A 22,031-nucleotide genomic window follows, 5' to 3' on the forward strand; every position below is an offset into this window, starting at 1 on the left:
AAGGATTCTTTAATGTCAGTTTAAGCACAGATTTCATTTAAGTTTCTTCTCCCACACCTGTCTGAAAGTTCTGTTTCCTGTCCTGGATGAAGAGATTTCAGCAACAGCTTTTCCTGGCATCTTTCTTCCTAGATTTCAATGGAGTTTTTCCACAGCCAAGAAAGTTCCTATTCAAAGTCCATGCACAGCATGGGTATAAGGAGATATCGGGGCAGGACTCCAGTGAAGGGACAGCAGGAAGGAGGTAACATTTCAGAAAATAAAGAAACCAGGAATACAGCAGCAGGAAGCAGAGCACAGGCCCTTGGCCCCTCGTGCCCGTGCAGCCAGACGGTGCTGAGGATCAATGCCACAGTCACATCAGACAACCTAATCTCCTAATTGTGCACTTCACACAGTCTCCAGGTACAGCCTGCAGGGATGGTGTGGCTGATAAAGGTGGTGGCAAGGATTCAAGGCCCTGGTCCCCACGGGAGACACAACCAACGGCGTGTGAGAGCCGAGCAGGTCCAGCTGCCAAGGCGACGGAGCGCTGCTCACTGAGGCACTTTGCCAGAGAGTCCCCACCGGCTGATCTGGCTGGCACAAAAACCCCTGGGCTGAAGGAGCTGAAGATTTCACACCTGCTTGGGCACGTTTCACGTCTGGTTTCCCATCCAGGGCTGGGTGCCCAGGTGGGAGGCTCCCGGTTCTGGCACGGCAGGAGCAGGAGGAGTGGGCACTGAGTGCCTGCCCCTCAGCCTGGCTGTGCTTGCATCCGAGCTGACACTGCACTGCTCAGAAGGTGGGGACCCTCAACCCACCTCCCAGCCCTGCCTGGGCAGTCCCACTCCTAAATTCACATGAGGAGCAGGACATGTTCCATGCTGAGGAGAACAGCCTCAGAAAACACAGCTCCTTCTGCTCCAGACCACGCCAGTGAGGACGGGGGGACAGATGGGACCTCGTGGGGCTGATCCAACACTTCAGCACTGAACACCTCCCATTCTTTGCACCATCTTCACCAGAAAAGCAGGTTATTTCAGTTTTAAAAATCAATATGCCTTGCTCTGTGATAGCTTTGACCTCACACAGCTTTGTGCCCTGCCTGAGGAAGCTTTATGTCATCCATCACCCAACGCTTTTCATCCCCAGGGTTGAAGCTGAACAATCCACACACAACAGCTCTGTAAAGAGCAGGGGAAGAAACTAAATAAGTCAGAAATAGGGTGTTCAATATTTCAATAATCTGGCTCAAAACGAACTGTGGCTTTTTGCACATTCATACACGTCACCACAGTATATATTCCAATGTACAGAGTGGTTGAGTGGAGCAAGATTAGACTTTCCAAGATAAAAGAGGAGCCCTAACAGATTTAAGCTTTTCAATATAACAATTTCCTGTAATTTCTGGCTTTTTGACCTTTAGGCCAAGATTTTCCCCACCAATCCTACTGGCACATCATATTTTGGAGGAGTGCCAAGGACAGCTCTCTGTGTCCTGCTCTCAGGCAGGACAAATGGGACAGGCAACACAACTTCACCTCTGCACCAACAACAAATCACTGTGACACCACATGAGGATTTGAAAGGTTGGCTCCAACTTCCTACCAATGCTCTCCTTCTGAATTTTAAAGAAAGAAAGAAAAAAAAAATTACTTGGCCAGTCTGCAAAAGCCATCTCCAAGTCAGGTTTTAGGACTGCCAAACTAATTACTGACCCCAAATAATTCCTATTTGCAGGGCAGGGAGTAACAGACCAGAGCTGTGTAATGTGCAGTGGAGACTTTTATCTCCTGGGTATTTTTTTTTTTTTAAACAATGGCTATTTAGAGCGATGCAGAGGCAAAATATTTGGTTTTTTTGGAATGCATCTTTATCAGCTTCTTGGCAGGGATGCTTTAGTAGCACACAGAGATGGGGTGGGCACAATGGGAGTAGGAATCTCACCAGCTCCTCGCGATTGAACAGTTTCCACACGTATTTGCAAGTCAATTTTGCGAAGCTATTAATGACAAATTCAGCTTTCGTTGCTGAAAGTCCCTGGGTTGAAGCAAGTTAATGAAAGAAATGGTTACTTTAAGACATTACCTCTCATTTTCTCTCAGGATGTCTTTTCCTTTCTTCCAAGAATAAGTAGGTCTGGGGGAAGCTTTGGGCTTACACTCAATGATGACTTCACCACCCACTTTCACGAGAGTTAACTTTTTCAGGAGTGTTTTGGAGAAGTCTGGACCGATGGCTGGAAGAAAAAAACCAACACAAACCACATCAGAATTCCCTCTGGAAAAACCAAATTCGGACTCTTTGGAACATTACAATATTCCAGGGCTGTTTCTCACTTAGAATTCCTAAATTATTGGACTTTGTGAACCATGTGCAATGGGGGCAAACAAACACCTGAGAGCTTCAAGTCTTGGTTAAAAATGTCTGTTTAGTTAAAAACCTGAGAAACCAGCAACCCCACCATGCACATTTTACTGAGGGGAGCACCCCTAATAACCACACATGCATGGGGTGCATGGAGAATTTCCTTTTTTGTGTCCTGATCATCCTTTTGTCAAGCAACAGTACACAGGAAAATTGGCACAAACACAGAACCCACACAAATAATCAGAAATGTTAACATTTCCAGAAAAGTTGACATTTTTATGCTTTCTATTCATAATTGTTGCATAAATTGGGTTATTTATTTAAATTTTGTAAAGGTGGGAGACCTTGGCACAGCCAGGTCCTGAACCAAGCAAAACAAGGCAAGACTTGTTGGTGCCAGGGCACAAGGTATTCTCAAATCCCCTCTTTTACTCCCTGCAGGGCACACTTTTGTTTGGTGAAAAACAGTCAGATACCCATTGAACCAACCCTCAAAGCCCTGCAGACAATCTGCACTCTGGCTGGGAGGCAGGACAGGGAGCAAGGAGGTGCCTTGGCTTCTGATCCTGCCTCAAAGGTTTTTTAATGACATATTTGATGGGACCTGATGACAGGCAGGGCTCTGAGGCAGCTGCCTCCAGACTGACTCAGGCAGTGAAATCCCCAAAGATGACCAGAAGGTTTTATTTATATCAAGGAGGACAATTAATTTTTTCAATACAGAAAGCTCAAAGCAAACAGGTGAGGTGGCTTAAGGGGTTTTATGAACAACTCTTGCCCTGTTTGCTGTGTTTTGCTGTCAGGAGCTCGGCTTTGTGATGGATCAGTGGTAGCAATCCCTGCCCAGTCCCCTCTAGCTCTCTCCATCCTCTCTGACAGCTCCATGCCTGCAGCCTGCACCTCCTGCTCCATCCCTGGATCCCTCCCAACGTTATCCTTGACTTGCTCTTTTGCTGCACCCTGTGAGATGAGAGTTTAGATCACTGCGCTTTGCACCTTCTTGATGCTCCAAGACAAGATCTAAAGTTCACCTGCAGCAGCTGGGAGACAAACCCCAGCAAATTCACTGTTCTCAGGGCATCTGATCTGCCTCAATCCTTTTGGATATCGTTCCTGCTGCCAAGGAGTTGAATAAAGCCCAATCCTACGCTGATAATGGGACGGGCTTTATGATCCAATAGTGCTCGTACCCGCTTTTATGAATCCGAGTTCACTCATCTCTGAGCTGCCTTGTCTTCCACGTCAAATCACAGACAGCTGACCTCACTTTGGCACAGAGGAAGACAGGTGTGGTATTAAAGACTATAGAAGAGCCACCTGAAACCAGCAGTGGGTTTGTAAAACACTTCAGAATTAAAGGAGGCATCCTGAGGGCAGCGTCCCACCGATGCGCTCAGAACCAGACGGATTATTATTTATATCATGTGCCATAATTAATACATTATCAATTCTGGAACTAATTTCTCAGATGATTCTTCCAAATTTATGAGCAAAACAGATTTTTTAATAATCCTGTTGTTTCTGTGATGAACAGTTTAGTCTGGGTTTCTTTGTGAGTCATTTGCTATTTTTTTCTCGGTCCTGTGTGAGACAGAGGAGTTGCTCAATATGGGGTTTATTTTGTGACGTTCAAAACCTTGTGATCTGACATTTAGAAACTCTGGGCTCACTTCTCAACACTACCACAGCTTCCCTCTGCCACTTAAATGCTTTTAATTTCTTCACACTTTCTTTTGGAATGGGGGATTTTAATGATTTCTTTTTTTGACCGTAGGCCCACCCTGTTGATTTATTATTTTTAAATATTTAGCCTGAAAATTCTGAAAGACATTGACTGCACCTTGCTATATGTACTTCACAATGACCAGCACAACAGGATTCTGCTTTTATTTAAGGACTGCAGGCAATATAACTGGCAACAATAAATGAGATGAATCACTCTGAGAAAAGCTCTGTAATTTTCCATTTCTCTTTTTTCACTTAATTTTGCTGTAAGTCTCGCTTGCTATTAGTGATCTTTCATCATCTCAAGTGCTTAACTTTAGGACCTTGTAAAATAACCATCTGAACACTCAGATCTGTCTAAAAGCTAAAATTTCTCAGGGAGGGCTCAGAATGTTGCCCTCCTTTGAAAGTTCTAGAGAAAAGGCAAACATGCTGCTTGTCTTTCAAAACATGCCAAGTTAAACCACACATCCACAGAAATTTATCTGCAGCACAACTTTTGGGTGCTTTTTGTGTGACATACAGAAGCAAAGAGTGCATAACCCCAGTGAGAAGTTGGCCAGGTAAAAGTTCCCTGACAGGTTTCTAAGCTCAAGGTCTTCAAGATCTTTGCTTTTCTTATGGACACGAGGTCAACAAGGGCTAAACCTCTCCTGAGAACATCTCCCTCCCTCCCAAACCTCCTTTTTACCAGCTTTTAAATAGACAGGAAAAGCATCAGTGGGTTTATTTCGATTTCTTTCATGCACTAACACGTCCAATAAATCTCAGCATTGTGATGTCTAATTTATTGAGCATTATCGTCCTTTTCTCAAACAGCAACACAGCCAATCCTTCAAATGAATTTTTTTCTACTCAGGCATCTATCACTGATGATAAAAAATGACCAATAATTGAAAATGCCACACTGGGAAAAAAACCCCGTGCTTTGTTCTTCAGGATAAAACAGGGACTGCTGCTATCGAACATGTGGTTTGAAAACAACACTGTTTTGTCATCAGGAATTCTATTTAACCCTTTGAAACTACACCTCTGTGCTGCCACAGCGTTTTCCAGGCCTGCCACCTGTACATGAACAACATTTGTGCAGCCCACTCTGAACACTTTGGTTTCTCCATAAACATTTCTAACCAGCAAGAGGCTGAATGCACTTGCCAGCTCTCCATGCTCTGTCACCTGGAGGAATATGAGAGTATGGGATGATGTAAAAAAATCTGTTCTCTATCTACCCACTTTCTCCAGTTTTCATTTCATACCTTCCTCAAACACAACAACTTGCCAAAGATCCCCAGCAGCACTTCTGCTTCAGATGCTGAAACTTGGCAAAACCTGCTTGGTGAAGATCTTTCTGGTTTGGGGAGGTTTGCAGGGCTCAGGAAAGCAAACTTACCTATGACACTCAGCTCTGCACTGGTGAAAATGGTGCCATGTCTGTTCTCTGCCACACACTGATACATCCCAGCGTCCGACAGGCTGACGTTGGTGATGGTGAGGGAGCCCTGCTCCAGCTGAACTCTGCCCTGTGGGGAACAGGACAGCAAACTGAAGAGTAAACAAGGAGATCCTTACTTGGACCATAAAGCCAGAGGTTGCTCTGCTAGATTTTATACCAAGGTGGGCAAAAATATGTAGCAGTAATAGGGAGAATTTGCATGTTCCAATCTATTTGTCTGCCAGCCAAATTTATGTCAGGTTAGAGACTAAATGGTAAAACCAATATAGTAGTTGGTAAATGCAATTTAAATTGGAGGACTTTCCCTTGACCTCTCATTGATTTAATACCCAAACCATTTAGATTAATATCCCTTTCAAGTAGATAAGCTTGAAGCAAAAAATGCATTTCGTTCCACAGTGGCACATAAGAGCCAGACCCAGTGCTCAAAAACATTTAAAACAATGGTATTTTCACAGAAGCACAGAATCACTGAGGTTGGAAAAGACCTCCAAGATCACTGAGCCCAACCTTTGACCAAACACCACCCTGTCCCCCAGCCCAGAGCACTGAGTGCCACAGCCAGGTCTTCCTTGGACACCTCCCTGGGCAGCCCCTTCCAGTGCCTGACCACCCTTTCCAGGGAGAAATTCCTCCTGATGTCCAACCTGACCCTCCCCTGGCACAGCTTGAGGCCATTTTGAGCATATATAGCAATGAAGGCTGGTAAGACTGGTTGCCATCTTAGCCAGCACAGAGAGAAATACTTAAAATCCTCTGAAATTTACTGAAAACAATGGAGATGTTAATGATGTGATGATCCTTTAGTTCATATCATCCTCTAAAATGATTAAAGTACAAGAGCATCTGCCAGTGACCAGCATGAAGCAAGTAAAATTAGTGTGTGGCAAAAAAGGACCAGGCTACCATTTGTCAGCCTAAGGATATGGAGCTCATGTTATCAATTCTGATAAGTACAGCAAAGTGTTCCCTCCCTCCCTGGGAGTTCTGACATTTAAAAAAAAAAAAAATTAAAATAAAGAGCTATTGGTTTTCTGCATGGCCGCAGGGCAGAAATTTAATGTTTGTGCAATCTGTGTTGGGGTTTGATCAAATCTGGGCTGCCATGTTCTTTCATGGTAAGTGAAGGGGAAAAAGTGTGAACTGCTGTGAAACCAAAGCTGTGGGGACTTGGTTTAGTTTGGGGTTATAGTGGGGGATCATGGACTGAGGCTGGGCAGGGGGTGCATCTCCACAGCTCCTGCCCAGGGACACAGCTCAGCAGGAGGAGTGGGAACACCACTGGAAACCAGCAGCAACACCAAGGTTTCATCATCACTTGAAGTTCACCTGAACATCATAAACTAAAAACACCAATCCGGGGTGACCATTTTCTGGCAAGAGGGCCCACAGTCCCATTCAGCCATTCCTTCTGCTTCACAGGGGTCTCTCCACCCTTAAGTTTGTACCTTGGACCCTTCATTTTGGGGAGAAGCTCTGCTGCTGTGTGTCCCACTCAGCACTGACAGGGTGGGGATTTACTGGGAGGGTGGGGAGGCCCTGGCACAGGTTGCCCAGAGAAGCTGTGGCTGCCCCATCCCTGGAAGTGTCCAAGGCCAGGTTGGACGGGGCTTGGAGCAACCTGGGCTGGTGGAAGGTGTCCCTGCCCATGGCAGGCGGTGGGACTGGATGATCTTGAGGGTCCCTTCCAACCCAACCCACTCTGTGATTGTAGAGCACCCCCATCCTCTCCATCCCCAAATGAATAAACACCCCAGAGATCAGAGGGTGAACGTGCCGAGCTGTGACTCTGTGAGCCCAGGGAAGGGCTCTGGTGGTGCCCACCTGGGCCAGCAGAGGCTCCCCATCCTTCAGCCAGCGGTACGAGGGCTTGGGCCTCCCGCCGGCCCGGCATTCCCAGGACACACGTTCCTCTATGGCTGCGTGGACATCACTGATCTCCTGGATCCAGCTGGGCTGAGCTGCAAAGCAGAAGCACAAAACCTTGTGTTTGGAGCCAACACTGTGCCCTGTGGGTGCAAATGGCCGTTTCTTTCTTCACCTGCACGTTTAAATGTTGGATTTAATAATGTGATTAATAATTGCTACAGTGTTTTTCTTCCCCGAGTCCAATTCTGCTTTCTGAAGGTGGCAAGATCAGAACCCGCTTTTATTTTATTTTTAGTAAAACCACTTAATGAAAGAAAAAAAGCTTCAGAAAACCTGATCATTATACAAAACCAAAGCAACAGCTCATCTTCTGCCCCAGTGGAATAAATGACACTTGTACTCCCCTGGTCCTTCAAATAAAGACACTTTCCTCTTCAGGACCTATGTGAATTAGGCTTCAAAACTTGTAATTTAGAACCATCTCTGCACTGAAATTAAGGTTATTCCAGTAACCCAGGCCTATGTGGTTACAAGGACTATGTCAGGTCCAAGCTCTGAGTCTTGTCTTAGATTAGGGCCATATCCACATGGAACATCTTCCATGTGTATGAGAAATCTTTGAACCCAACAGCTGAATTAATGACGTGGAACAAACCTACAAATTACAAAAGCAGGTACTGGAGGCACATTTTGGTAAAATATGGTGAAAGCTGCCACTTGCAGTTTTCAGACACTCATGAGATTATATTTTTAATCGAGTTTTACATATTTTTATCACTGTTATTGTTGGCTTTTTTTTTTTAATAGAGTCTAAATTTAGCCAGGCTCCACATGTAAATCAAAGCCCACTAAAATTGCCACATGTTTTTGGAGACCATAAAAAAACCTCAGAGTTTCTCATGTTACCTCCATAAACCCCATTTGTCTAGACAGACCTACAACAGTTTTCACAAAGTCCCATTAAAAGATAGAGTGAGTTCAGATTTCTTTAATGGCCACTTGTCCTGTTCTGACACCAGAAAACCTGACTTAGCAGGAAGGTATTACCAGTAGAGGTCCCCAAGAACCTGATTAATACTTTTCCCCATGTAATCAGATAAAAGGAAAAATTAAGATTAGTCAAAGAAAGGTAATAACTTTGGATAGAGACTGGGGTCAGAGATGTGTCTGCAAGGATAAATGAAAAAATATCATATCCAAGTGGTAAGTTGGTGTGATTATACCCATAATACTGGTTTGTCTGCAATGATGTAATGATGGAAATTCACATTCAGAGAGCTGAGTGTCTTTGAGAACTGTGCTGAGGCTGGGACAGACTTGTTTAATCCCACACCTTTCACCTTCTCACGGCGCCTACGAAGCCCAGAAAAAGCTGGAGGGTTTTGCAAAGCATCTGAACTCCAAGGGACGGGCAAGGCACAAGCAAAAGAGGTACTTAAAAGGAGAGGCGAGCACTGTTTATTTCTCTGACTGCCCCTCCTGCCCCTGTAATATTTTAAGCTTGTTTATTGTCTGTATCTAAAGAGACATGAAAGGGGAAGCCTTTAAATGCAGGAAGATGAAAGGCAATTCTGGCATGTGGATAAAGAACTTGAACAATTCCATCGAGCCGAGACACGCTGAGCGACTGCAACGGGTTCAGTGGCTCAAGGACATTTGCAAATTACTCCTGAATTTACATATTTACTATTCTAACAGCATCTAACTCATAATTTTAAAGAGAATCTTATGATACTGTAAGAGGAGCTTTATAAAACCTACACAGATCCATTTGCCTCTTTTTTTTTTTTTTTTTTGCAGTGCTGTTTTTCGGATTATCCACATGAAAGCACAAAAAGTTAAGACAAAACAACTGGAATTCACCAGTGAATCAGGAAAACCCATGGAAGGTAAGGTGTGTTCTATAACGTAAGTGTAAAAAGAAAGGTAAGTCCTGTGTGAGGAGGAAAGAAAATTCAGGATTTACCCTCATTTCAGGCAGACTCCCCAAATAAGTGAAATTGTCACCCAAGGCAGCAAAAGGCATTTTTGGGGGCACTTTGCAGGTTTCTGATCTGGTAGGGCTGAGATTGAAACGTGCAGTGCTGGAAGATGCCACCCCAAAAATTCCCGTCACCCCTTGGCACAGCACCCACGAGCCACAACCTCACATCCCACACCACCCTCCACCCCCCCTCCAGTTATTTTAATGGAATAGAATTTCAATCCCAAAGCCATTTTTGATGCAGACAACTAAAGAAGGAGCAGAACAGGTCACAAATTAACTCAGTGAAAAGCGTCAGAGTCCTTTGTTTCGCGGGAGCCTCGTTGTTGCTGCTCTTTGGGAGACTTTTCTAATTAGGTCAACCTCTCCTTTCAAGAGTTCCTTGCAGAGAGGAGCAGCCACGCTCCTGACTTAATCTTGGGGAATACTCAAGGGTTGGTTCAAGCAGCAAATATGTTTGAGCCACCAAATGAGAGTCGCCACAATATAATGGAATTTGACAGCTGCCCATTGGGGACCGTACCAAGACATGGAAATGCAGCACAAGATTTCAAGCATGATAATTAAAATAATTCAAATAAGGGGAGGAAAGCAGCTCCACACTACTACAACATCTTCTGATATAGCAACATTATTTGAAGTAATGACAAGGTTTAATTTGTGACTGGTAGAAACGGTCGAGAAAAAAAATCCTTGGGATCATTTCAGTGGTGTCAACCAAAGCTGAATTCTTTTGGGTCTGGAAATATTTTGGTCCTATTCGGAGTATTTAAGGTATTACTGGCCTTGGAAACATCCTGGAGGAAAAATCTGGAAGCTGATTAAGAATTCATCTGAGTTGCAAGAAAAATTCATATGCTAAATCTATAAAGTGAAAGAAAAAGCTTAGAGAGAAGCACGACTCTTATGTAAGGACAGCTTTGAAGGAAAATGTCCCCCTCCTAGGAGATGAGAGCTGTCTGGAATTAGTACTCAGGGGGACAGAAGAAAAATGATGGCAGCAGTTAGAAAAAAACCAAACATTAACCTTTGATCACCGTCCAGTCTTCACCAGTGCAAAGTGGGGCATTTTAAACCAGGTGATTATGAAAAAATGCCCAAATATAATCTTACTTCTCTAAGACAAAAAAATCCAGAAGGTCTCTGTCCTTCATTATAATAAATTGAAAGGCAGAAGTAGGCACTGGAAACCTGGACCAGAAATCATGTCCTAAAAGACATTTTAAAAATGAAACAAGGTGGCCACCGATGATGCATCACATCAGAAATGGGTAACAAACCCACAGAACTATGGGAGTAACAGGAGAAAAAAACCCCAGAAATAAACCTGCAGGACTTTGCAATCATCTGTGAGTTCAAAACAACCCAAAAGACTCAAGCAAATGAGGTGCTAATACATACACAGAATCCAATTCTCGGTCGGCGTATATTGATCTCGGTGTTCCTAAGCCAATTTCTAGCAGCTGATGACCTGGTGCAGGCTGTGTAATTCATCATTAATGGCACATGAAAGGCTGAACGACTTGTCCATTACTATATCTATTCTAAGGAGATTGAGGCTGAGCCTAGGATCAGAAAAGTCTAAAGACCCAGAGAGCCAAGCAGGAGAAGTAAGAAAAACAGATGGGAAAAACAGAGGAGTAATTGGAAATAAAGAGTGCAGCCAGGGTGTGAGGTTTGTGCAGACCATGCACTGCTCCAAATGGGGATGCAGCTCCTGGACACAAACCCCTCAGGCCTCTGATTTGTTATCCTTCCCAACGACCACAGCAACGTGAAACCAGACCTCCAAGTATCACTGTTCCTCTCTCTGCCCCTCATCCTGACCTCTACTGCTAATCAAGGATTATTTGAAACCTGTACAACTTCCAGCTGTGCTAATCCTCCACCAAACCAACCTGCTTGGATGTTGCACCCAAAGGATGTCCAGTTGTCTGTGTCTTTGGAAAATCTCCAGATCCTGCCACTTGGGCAGGATGTCTCCTTTCTGCCTCTGGCCATAGGGAAGCAGTCTGGGAGTTCTGCTTGGGACTAAAATATTAAATACCAGAAAAAATCCGAAGGAGTAACTTAGCTGATAAAAAAGAAATAAATTGTCCTCACCTCTCATTTACTTCTTGTTCCATGAGCTGTTCTGTACCACAACATGACTTTCTCCCCACTTATCCCAGGCACCAAATGACTGTGGACAGTTCATTAAGACCAGTCCTCAGAGATTTCGTTATTTTTCATCCCTGATACTCCACACTGCAGCTACTCAGGGGTGTAAGGAAGGTATAGGGTGCTCTACACTTCATTTCTCATACCTATTTGTATTTTTGCTTCTCCTACTCTGGAGCTATTTTTTCCAAGTCACAATGATAATAATTTGAGCACTTTTTCTAAATCTCCTAAAAATTGGATTTCTCTGTAAGTAGGTTTCCATCAATCCCTTGGAAAAGGAAAAATGGAGGAGAAATACACCTGTTCTCTGTGCAAAGACTTTTTCTGGATGCAAGACTTCCCATGGGCAGCAAATAATTCAAAACTGAAGAGTTATTCCCTCCTGCACTAACAGGAACCTCTGTAACAGGCAGCACCAGGGTTTGTTAGGGAGTGATGTAAATGATAATTAATCATAATATACACTTGCCCTATTTACGTGAATTTTCTTGTATTTTTATCAGTCCAGAAACTCGTTTTATTTAAAGTGGTTTTGAATTTGCAGTAAATTATTTGTGATTTGGGACCTAAACTGAGCTGAGATATAAAACTGCCTGATTTTCACTTATGCAAATTTCCTTTTTAGACCTCTAACCATAATGAAGAGCATAATATGATTTACATTGGAGGTTGTTTTATGGAGTGGCATAAAGCAGCTCTCACACAAATAAAACAGGCTCGCTGATGAAAAGGGGACTTTTTTCACTGCAAAATTAAGGAGCTGCATAAATTCCTGGTGGGACTTTGATTTGAGAAGTATTTAATGTGAAAAGTGGTCCAGCCAATTAAATGGCTTGTGCTGAATATCTTACAAAATGCTGCAAAGAACTGTAATTAGTGACAAATAAGTCTGTCTGTCCTAACGCAGATGCTGCTGCACTGGCACTTTTGGAAACCATTCTGACTGCATTTTTTCCCCTCCTTGCCTTGGCTCTCCAACGAGGAGTGGAGGAGCTCAGGAGAGAGATTTTGGAGCACCCTGGAGCTACACAGATAATGCTGAGTCAGCACCCACACCTGTGCTGGCTGAATCTGAGCCAAGTACCACTTGGATATTTTCCAGTGCTGATCTGACTGGAAAGCCAGTGACAAATTGCATGGTTTTGGCCAAAATTCTGGCAGACAAACATTCCTGGTGGTGGTGCAGCTCCTCAGCCTGTCCTGCAGTGCCTGTCCCCACCCCTCCCAGTGCTGTCACTCCCAGCCCCACTGTTTATATTTGGATCACCTCAACCAGCAGCTGTTTTTCCTTTTCTTTCCATTATTCAGCCTGTGCATTTTGTTGGGAAGGGGGACATCAAGATGTTGCACTGACTCATCAGAGTCAATCCAGGGAAGCAGAGCTCAGGGGTTTAAACACCGGCACAACCATCTTGTTTCATACTTTGCATAAAAAAATATGCTCATATTTTAAAAGAGTCCAGGAGAGCAGTGTCCTTGTGGTGGCACAGAGACTTTGGGTGCTGGTCAGCAGGGAGAACCTGGCCAAGGCACATCAGCAAACCTGCAGAATCTTTTTGATTGGTTGGAAAAGCTCTCTAATATCATTGAGTCCAACCACGAACTCAGCACTGCCAGGCCACCACTAACCCATGTCCCCAAGTGCCACATCTACACAGCTTTTAAATCCCTCCAGGGATAGGGACTCCCCCACAGCCCTGGGCACCCTGTTCCAATGCTTAACCACTTCAGTGAAGAAGTTTTTCCTAATACCCAACCCTGAAGCTGTTTGCTTTTGTCCTATCACTTGTTACCTGGGAGAAAAGATGGATCCCCAGAAGGGGCAGAGGAGCAGTGAGGCTCTCATCAGTTGTAGGAAAGGCTTTGAGCACAGGGATGAGCAGCCAAACCAACACGTTATGAGCTCAGACTGCCCATTGCCTCTTTGTCCTGCACTTAGGACAATCTCTAGGATGCAACTGTTGGAAGATCAGACTGAAACAGCATCTAAATTTCCCATGAATGAAACAAGGTCAATAATAAATGAGCATCTCCTTGCCGCTGGTTTTTATGAAGGAGAAGGCTATTTCTTTTTAAATTAGCTGGTTAAGGTAATCTGTTTACTGCACTTCTGCCAAGAACCAAACAACTGTTGGCACTGCTTTCTGCTCAGGGGATAAATCGGAGCCTCGTGGAGGGTTATCAAATTTAAAATTTATGAGCAGCCAGATTAAAAATAGAATCAGGTCAATGGGAGTGCTTCCCAAATGCTGTGGATCAAAACACATGGAGAGAGCGGAGAGTTCAGTGGGAAAACAGGCACTGGGAGCACAGGCAGTGGTACAGCCCGTGCCATGGCCGTGGTGACACCGGGTCACACCGGGCACCTCACCTGCCTCAGCCACAGGGATTTACCTGGCACGGGGTCTGCTGGGAACAAGCAAAGTCAGGAAGGCAGCAGGATGTGCATTTCTGGCTGCTAAAGGATGAAAGAGAAGAGATTTTGTAGCTTGATTTGTTAATTCAGAATCACAGAGTATCCTGAGCTGGGAAGGACCCATGAGGATCGTCAAGTCCAACTCCTGGCCTTGCACAGGACACCCCAAGATTTACACCACGTGCCTTGCTCAGGAATTAACTTGAGGCACGTGGTATCTGGTTAGGAATAGGAAAGAGAACAAGAGGCACAGCAAGGAAACAAGTGATGTGTTGTTCAGAGTCACATCAGTCAAGGAAACAGGGATAAGTGACTGTAATTGCATTAACAGGAACACGTTGCCATCGTGAAGGTCTATCCATCAAGTGGGACATGCAGCACTTGGAACAAATGCTCCTGGAGAGCAATAAAACACAGCCTGTTGCAGGGGCCCAAAGCACAGAAAATGGAGGAAGAACGGATCTCACATGTTTAATTAGCCTTTGCTGCAACAAGGATGTCAAACAACTTCAGTGTCACTGATATGCTACCAGAGGAGAAAATAAACATTGATACAAGAATGAAATACAGCAAAAGTCAACCTTCCCTGACAACTTCCAGGAGCATGAGAAGAGCTGACAGTGCTGGGTTATCTACAGTGAGCAGGTAAATCTGAATTACTTTTTCTTCTATTTTTCTTGTTTTATACAATGCAAAAATGCTGATAACTGGGTTTGAGGTGCTGTTAGAGCCAGACTGTGATCTTTGGGACACAGGTCATGACAGAGCACGTCACTGAGCGTGGGGGCACTTGTGACTGCCCATAGTGCATGGAATTATAGAATGGTTTGGGTTGGGAGGACCTTAAAGCCCATCCAGTGCCACCCCCTGCCATGGGCAGGGACACCTTCCACCAGCCCAGGTTGCTCCAAGCCCCGTCCAACCTGGTCTTGGACACTTCCAGGGATCCAGGGGCAGCCACAGCTTCTCTGGGCATCCTGTGCCAGAGCCTCATTGTAAAGAATTTCTTCCCAATATCCAACCTAAACCTGCTCTCTTTCAGCATCTTCAGAGCTTTCCCCACTCCAGGCATCAACCCCAAGCCTCCAAAAGCAACCTGAAAGCTCTGCCAACACCACAGCTGCATTTCAATAACCAAATTACACTTTTCAGATCTAAAAAGAAAAGCTTATTAAGGGAAAACAATGTTCTTTTTTCAACTATTCCTATAAAAAGTTCACAGTAAGTTACTTTCTCCTCAGAAAATTTTGCTGCCATGTGGAACTCCAGAGCCCAGAGTACAGAATGCAAGTTGTTTTTTTGCTTTAGGAGATCTGTTTTCAGTCTAATAGGTTGCCAAGCACCACTCAGTCTTGAAAGAGAAGTACTTAACTGGTAAATCATCATCCTCAAGACAACAAGGATGATATTTTTGTCAATTATTTATCTTTAAAACCAGTAACCAATGGAGACAACCGGCTGCCACCTCTCCATTGGGAACTCCTCTGCTCCCATGGAACAGATGTAGGGACATCTCACCATCCCAGAGGGAGGAGGACACTCCTCTTCCCAAAAAATCCTGGGCCTCTTTGCTGAAATGGCATCTTGGGTGTGAAAAGCAGCACGAGCCACAGTGGCAGCTTTTGTGTGGGATCCTCAGCCCTCCAGCAATGGGATCCAGGCTGGGAAATTCATTACAGTAATGAGATTATAACTTAATATATGTATGGTGGGAGTATTCCAAAGGCTCCTTTTACTGCTTTACAAGGCAGCTTTGGCCGTGGGTTGAGCAAAATTGTACAAGTGATGAGTCTTTTAATTTACTCTCCACATGGGAAAAATCAGGAGAAACACACATCGTTTGATGAGCAGAAAAAGGAATCTTTAAATCATTTAATTAAAAAAATTAAACCCAGTTCAATTCAGCTCCAGATTCTCTCCTTAACATGAAAGATTTTTGTTTTGTTCTTGCACTTTAACTCCTTTTCAATGTTTTCTCATTTTCCATTTTACTCAATTTTAAAAGGAGAAATGTTCATTTGAAATGGAAGCCCCCAAAGTTCTGATTTCTAAATTAAATGTCCAATTTGAAAACATCCCTATATACACCTTTTTTAAAAAAAAAAAATTACATTACCCACCAAATTCAATTCAGCTTTGCCAGGAGGGTTCATTCCCAAACTCTTTTTTTTTAGTGTGGCAAAATTACTGTAAATGAAAAAAAAAATTCTTCTCATCTCTGGAGTCCAACCCAACCTTCCCTGCTGAGTGGAGCTGGACCCTCAGGAGCATTTGGGAAGAAAACACTGAATTTCTGTCCACGTGTTCTATAAAGAACAGCACCATTGTGCTCCTGAAGATCAGACAGGGCAGTGACAAAACCACATTATTTCTGGCGGCAGGGAGGGCTCTGCACACCTCTGTGTGTAAGGGTTGAACCTGCAGCTTCTCCCCTCCAAAACATCTCAAACAGAAACTTGGTACCAAACCAAGAGCCTGTTGGGACCTCTAAACCCCCTCCCTGGGACTCTCACTCACCTCTACACAGCTAAATCCACACCTTTCATTTGCTTTGCAAGATGGGGCTGTTTCCAGCAGGAATTTGGGGATGGACAGACACTTGCAGCAGGATCAGTGGTACCAATTCATCCTGTACTTAACACAGGGGCCTATGAAGCTGATATTGCACATTTTTACCATGCTTGGCTCAAAACCTCTGATTTCGGGGAGAGAAGAGCAGGTGTAAAAAGCCTTTGAGTGGAGAAGGCTCTGGTGGCTCTGACAGGGTTAAATCCCAACTCTCCAGGCTGTGCAATCAGTGATCCCTCTTGAAAGGAGTCCTTAATTGGTTAAAAGCAATTAACGTTTATTCACACAAGCTGGGGTAACACATCCATAATAAATCCCAAGCTGTAACCACGAGGATGCTCCCACAGAATACCTGCCTTCCCCTCCCAGCCAGGAGAAGGCAAATGAGCCTTTTCCAAGTGTTTTCAGCCTGTTACCATGCCAATGTCCTCCCAGTATTTTATGTTTTCCTTCCAACTGCTCTGACTCTCAATTAATATGCACCATTTAGACAGGTTTTATTTCAAATTACACCCTTCTCGAGATGTGCCATTTGAAAAGGAAGGCCTTTTAAAAAATCCCCTCACAGAATTACATCCTCACAAAACATTTACTGGATGCAATGACCCCCCTGAAAGCAGGCAGCCTGCTCACCATAAAATGTCAGCTGTCCTCGTGCCACGTTCTTCCCTCTCACGTTTTCAGCCACACATTCGTAGAGTCCAGCGTCTTCCTGCTGAAAATTTGGGATTTCGAGGAGTCCGCTCGACCTGTGCCTCCTGGCCTTCCTGGGGATCTGTTTCCCATCTGCCCTCCTCCAGCTGATTGTAGGAACTGGGCTAAATAAGGAAAATAAAGCAAAATAAGGCTTGCAGGAAAAGCTCCTGTCAACTTAACTCTGTCTCACGTTTGAGGATGATGAAGTCGTGGCCAGTGTGAAGGCTCTGGCACAGGACTTGGGACTATTTTATTATGGGTAGGTTATATATAACATAAATATAGATACATTTACCAATAAAGTAACTCACAGAGTCTTAAACCAGGAGATTTTATATTATTAAAATGCTGGTTTTGACGCAGTTCTGCTGTGACAAAACAGTCATTTTAGGGTGGGGAGGCCCTGGCACAGGTTGCCCAGAGAGGCTGTGGCTGCCCCTGGATGTGTCCAAGGCCAGGTTGACAGGGCTTGGAGCAACCTGGGCTAGTGGAAGGTGTCCCTGCCCATGGCAGGGGGTGGAATGGGATGATCCTTAAAACCCCTTCCAACCCAACCCATTCCATGATTCTATGATCATTTTCCTCACAGTCCAAACATTTTGAAAGTGTTGTCAGTGTTTACTCATGAAACCCAAGATGTTTTTGAAGTGTTATATGAGACCTCAACACAGGAGATGCCCAAAGACATCTTCCCAGATGAAGTTCCATCTCTCTTCCTTGAGAATTTATATTTTTGGTGAGCTGAGCTCCTGCTCCCAAAGCCCCCTGTGGGATATGAAAACTGGCAGTAAGTAACTCCTGCTGAGGGAAGTGAATCATTAGGAACTGCTGCAAACTCCACAACACAGGGCTACGAGAGTGAGAAGCTGGAGGAATAATAATAATAATAATGGATCAAACTTACTTCCCCAAGGCAAAGCACTCCAGTTTCACCGTTGTTCCTTTGGCAGATGGAACCGTTTCTGGGAACTGCACTTCTATTTTTGGCTCATACTCTCCCATCACCCCTGTGAACATAAAAGAGATGCTAAGGCTTGGTTGAATTTCTGCAGTACATTCACAAGTGTTCCCGTGCCAGCACAGAGCTGTTCTATACATCATTACTTGCCCAATTAATCCATTCATTTTAAACATGGCCTGTTCCTAACAGCCGTGGAGTGGGGGCTCTTTTCCCATTTACTGCCAGAGGAGAATCTGAACCAGCTCTCCACACCATCTGCCAAAGATTAAAATCTCTTCATGGCTCTGCTGCTTTTCGCTTTTGAATATTCAGGATTTTTGCAGGTAACTCGTGAAATAAGGAAAGCAATAACAAGGGAGGTTCAGCACCTTCCAGAAAATGAAATGTGGAACAAACAGCCATTAGGAAAAGTTTTAAAAGCACTGGAGTTAATAGAGGTTTCTATTAACTCCAAGGATTTCGATGTGCAGAGATCATCTACTCTTCGGGCAATTTCTTTATTTTTACTGCCCCAGTAAATCATGGAGCGTGGCAGCCTCTTTATGAAATTGTGTTTAAAAATTTGTGCACATAAAAAGGCCATTACACTCGTGATAAATGGCTACATTTCTAGTCACTGTACTGCCTTAAACCCGGCACATATAATTTCCCCAATAGTGATTATCAGCTAATTGATGATTGCAGTTTAAATCTCAACAGTGTGGAGCTTCCTGGCCCTTGGCCAAGGGAGGAGCAGTGCTGGGTCAGACCAGATGAATCCCACAAATACAGGATCGAGACAGCACAAGGGATACAGAGATGGGATAACAGGAGGCTGCAGAGATATTCAGGTGCTGGTGGTGGCCTGTAATTGCTGTGCTGCTCTCTGACCCCCTGATTTACAAAGATGATGCCCAAACCCCCTTTTTTCTTTAACTTTTCACAGTTAAAAGCTGAAAATACTCAGTATGAGGCTTACATCAAGTCTGCCTTTCCCTGCTGACCTGAATATTACTTGTTCTGATGCAACAGCAGGTGACATCACCTTCCTTCCAATGCATTAATTGCAAGTAAGTGTTGCTGCTATAAAGATTCTATAAAGAGCGGCTGCTGCACGGCCTCAGTCATCAAAACCAAATGCATTTATTAAAAATACAAATACTCCCCCCACAGTCATGTCCTGGCCAGCACACATAGCAGGAAATCCACGAGTCTGTGCCGACGTTCCAGCATTTCCATACCATACAAACAGGAATTACAGGGAATGCTGTTCCTTAGCCCTCTGTACGTTGGCACTGCAGTCCCAAAGGGCTGGAAGTGTCTGGCACAGTTACCATGGAAAATCCTCTCTGTTCTCCTGACTGTGACTTCCCAAAACTTTGCAATCTTGCCTAAGACTCTGTGCTAAATATTTGCTGGTGGAGCTTCAGCCAAGGCAAGAGCAGCGACTGCCCAGAGGTCTCCGAGGACAAGGCTGGGTGGGAACGTTTGGGAGCAGCAGCTCATGACACAACTTCTTGAGATCTTTTCCCAGAAGAGTATTCCCACCTTCTGCAATGAAGACTGCAGATGGGTGAGAGGGAGAGCTTTGGAAGCTTCCCATGAAAGCCTGACCAGGTTCAGGCAGCTGTCCCACCTTGGAACATCTTGGCTTTCAGCTGGAGGCTTCCCTGAAGAATCACAGAATATTCACCTGACAGAAGGAGGCAGGAATGGGAGGGAGGAAAAACGGCTTTTTTTTCCCCTTCTCTTCACTCACACTTTTTATTGTTCCCATTTCTTTGCCTTGGGCTGGGACTGGAGAGCTCTAATCCCAGGGTGACATAACCCCACACTGGGACGGAAACTACAGCTGCCTGGGGCTGCAGGACATCAGTTCCAGCCACTGTTATCCACAGCCCTGCACTCTGGCCTCTGACAACCTCACTGCAAGCTCCAACCACCTAAAAATCAGGACTTTTACCTGGAAAAATCACAAGGCTCCCTCTACAATGATAACCTACCCACACATATATATATATATAGGGTATGATGTGAGTCTGGCTGTCCCTGCTCAAAAGGAGCAACACTGTGCACTTCAGACATCTCCATCCTGAATCCAAGAGCATTTCCATGCAGACAATCCTTATTTTTCCTGCTGTTCCTGGGTGATTTAACATCTGACTTAGCTGTGCAGGTGGCAGGGCTGGAGGAGGAAATAAAGGGCTAAGATAACCCGGGGTTTGGGGCTCGGTGTCACAGCACATCAGATGCTCGATGTGTTTGCATTTCAGAGGCTTTTGTATCTTCCAATTTCAAGGCTTAAAAACGTGCTTTTGGATGAAAGTCCCAGGAATTCAGAAGGAAGCTAATTTGTCTGAGGAGATGATATGCATTTCCTGACAACACCTGTGAAATGTTAGAGTTTAATTGGCCCATCCAGCTGCTGCTGCTGGTAATTTTATTCCAGAACTATTTCAGTTCTTTCCTACTGTTACTGTTGTAATTCTCATGTCAAAAATCCGAAGCACATTTTAAAGAGAAGCAGTGAAGTACTGCAGGAGCAGTGGCTCTCAACACCTGGATGCTCCCAGCTTTGGGGTGGGATGGTGCAGAGGCTCCCAAAGGTGCTGCAGGAGGGATGGCACCCCAGGTATCCACTGCTCTTCCAAGGGGGAAAAAGGTGCAGAGACAGGTTTTTATTAAATGGAGAAGGCAGGTTTGTTCCCTTTCCTCCTCTCCCTCCAGTCCACATCCCTCAGTGAGCTGCCAGAAGGCTTGTCTGGCATCAAATTTGAATTCCTTTTCTTCTGAGCTACAGTAATTCTCCAATCCTAGTGGAAACCTTATTTCAGGCTTTAGGATCATTCTTGTTCTTTGGTGTCACAAAAATAGCTCAGAGAGTCCTTTCTCCACAATGGGAGGTACCAGCTGGTCGTGTCAGGACTAACTCCAATCCATGCAGAACCCAAGCCAAAACCGAACTTTAACTCCTTGGGAACTCTAAAAAAACATAAAATCTTTTACATTTTCCTTTTATACACCAGCACTTACACGACGTGAAAGGGAGAGCTGCTTGACATTCCTATGTGGAATATGGGTACACTTTCCAGGACAGGTCCCAAACCATAAATGTGCAGGTTTTGGCAATGCTACATTTACATGATATAGTATTTATATGCTTTTCCACCTGCACTGCAAACGCCCTCACTGCCACAAACGGGTAGAGCTACGTGGAAATATTTAAACAGAGGGTGACAACATGCATTTGTGAGATGGGAATTAAGAGAGAGAGAGGAATTCCATCCTTTTCCCAGCACACACTGCACTTTGTACCCTGTATTTATCACCAGCAATAACCTCTGTCTGCAGGAGCAGAGCCTGAGCTCCCGGTGACCGTGGCAGCTGTTCCTGCCTCCATCCCATAACCAGCTACGATATTCATCTCTCTGAGGAGGAAAAGCTGTCTGAGGATAACTAATGGGATAAGAGGCACCTTCTGATTCCACAGCACAGAGACAGGGAAGGGACCCCAGTCCTGCCAAGGAGAGCATGTCCTGCTGGTTACAAAAAGCTGCGGCAAAAACTATCAGGAAATCTCTGGAGCCTCACAGCGGAAAACAGGGAAAAGAGGAGCACAAAAGGAGCAGGTGGAGAAAGCAATCTGCCCACAGGATCTGATTTCATCCCCTACAGCTGCACCTTTTCCTCTTGCAGCTTCCAGCTCAGCAGTCTGGCACTGTAAAGCAGGCAGTGCTCTAAAAACCACACGGAAAGGCTGCTTGGCCAGGCTGGTTGTGCTCAGGTAAAGTAACCATGACAAGGACAGCAGCTATTGGATGTAAAAAGCCTAAATGACTCACAACTGAGGCTACAAAAATTACTG

General features: G+C 44.6%; 1 protein-coding gene across 1 annotated transcript in view; it reads right to left on the minus strand.

Annotated features, from left to right (window-relative positions):
- Nucleotides 1-22,031, minus strand: part of CNTN4 (contactin 4) — a 156,173-nt gene that overhangs the window by 49,811 nt on the left and 84,331 nt on the right. Inside the window, exons 7-11 of the mRNA XM_018068339.2 lie at nucleotides 18,131-18,233; nucleotides 17,164-17,348; nucleotides 7,355-7,491; nucleotides 5,468-5,597; nucleotides 2,071-2,221 (exon numbers count right to left, since the gene is read on the minus strand). Of these exons, the coding sequence (XP_017923828.1) occupies nucleotides 2,071-2,221; nucleotides 5,468-5,597; nucleotides 7,355-7,491; nucleotides 17,164-17,348; nucleotides 18,131-18,233 (706 nt within the window). The remainder of the gene's footprint in view (nucleotides 1-2,070; nucleotides 2,222-5,467; nucleotides 5,598-7,354; nucleotides 7,492-17,163; nucleotides 17,349-18,130; nucleotides 18,234-22,031) is intronic.

Source organism: Manacus vitellinus, unplaced genomic scaffold (assembly GCF_001715985.3).
Source record: "Manacus vitellinus isolate BGI_N305 unplaced genomic scaffold, ASM171598v3 scaffold_14_pilon, whole genome shotgun sequence".
Taxonomy (NCBI): domain Eukaryota; kingdom Metazoa; phylum Chordata; class Aves; order Passeriformes; family Pipridae; genus Manacus; species Manacus vitellinus.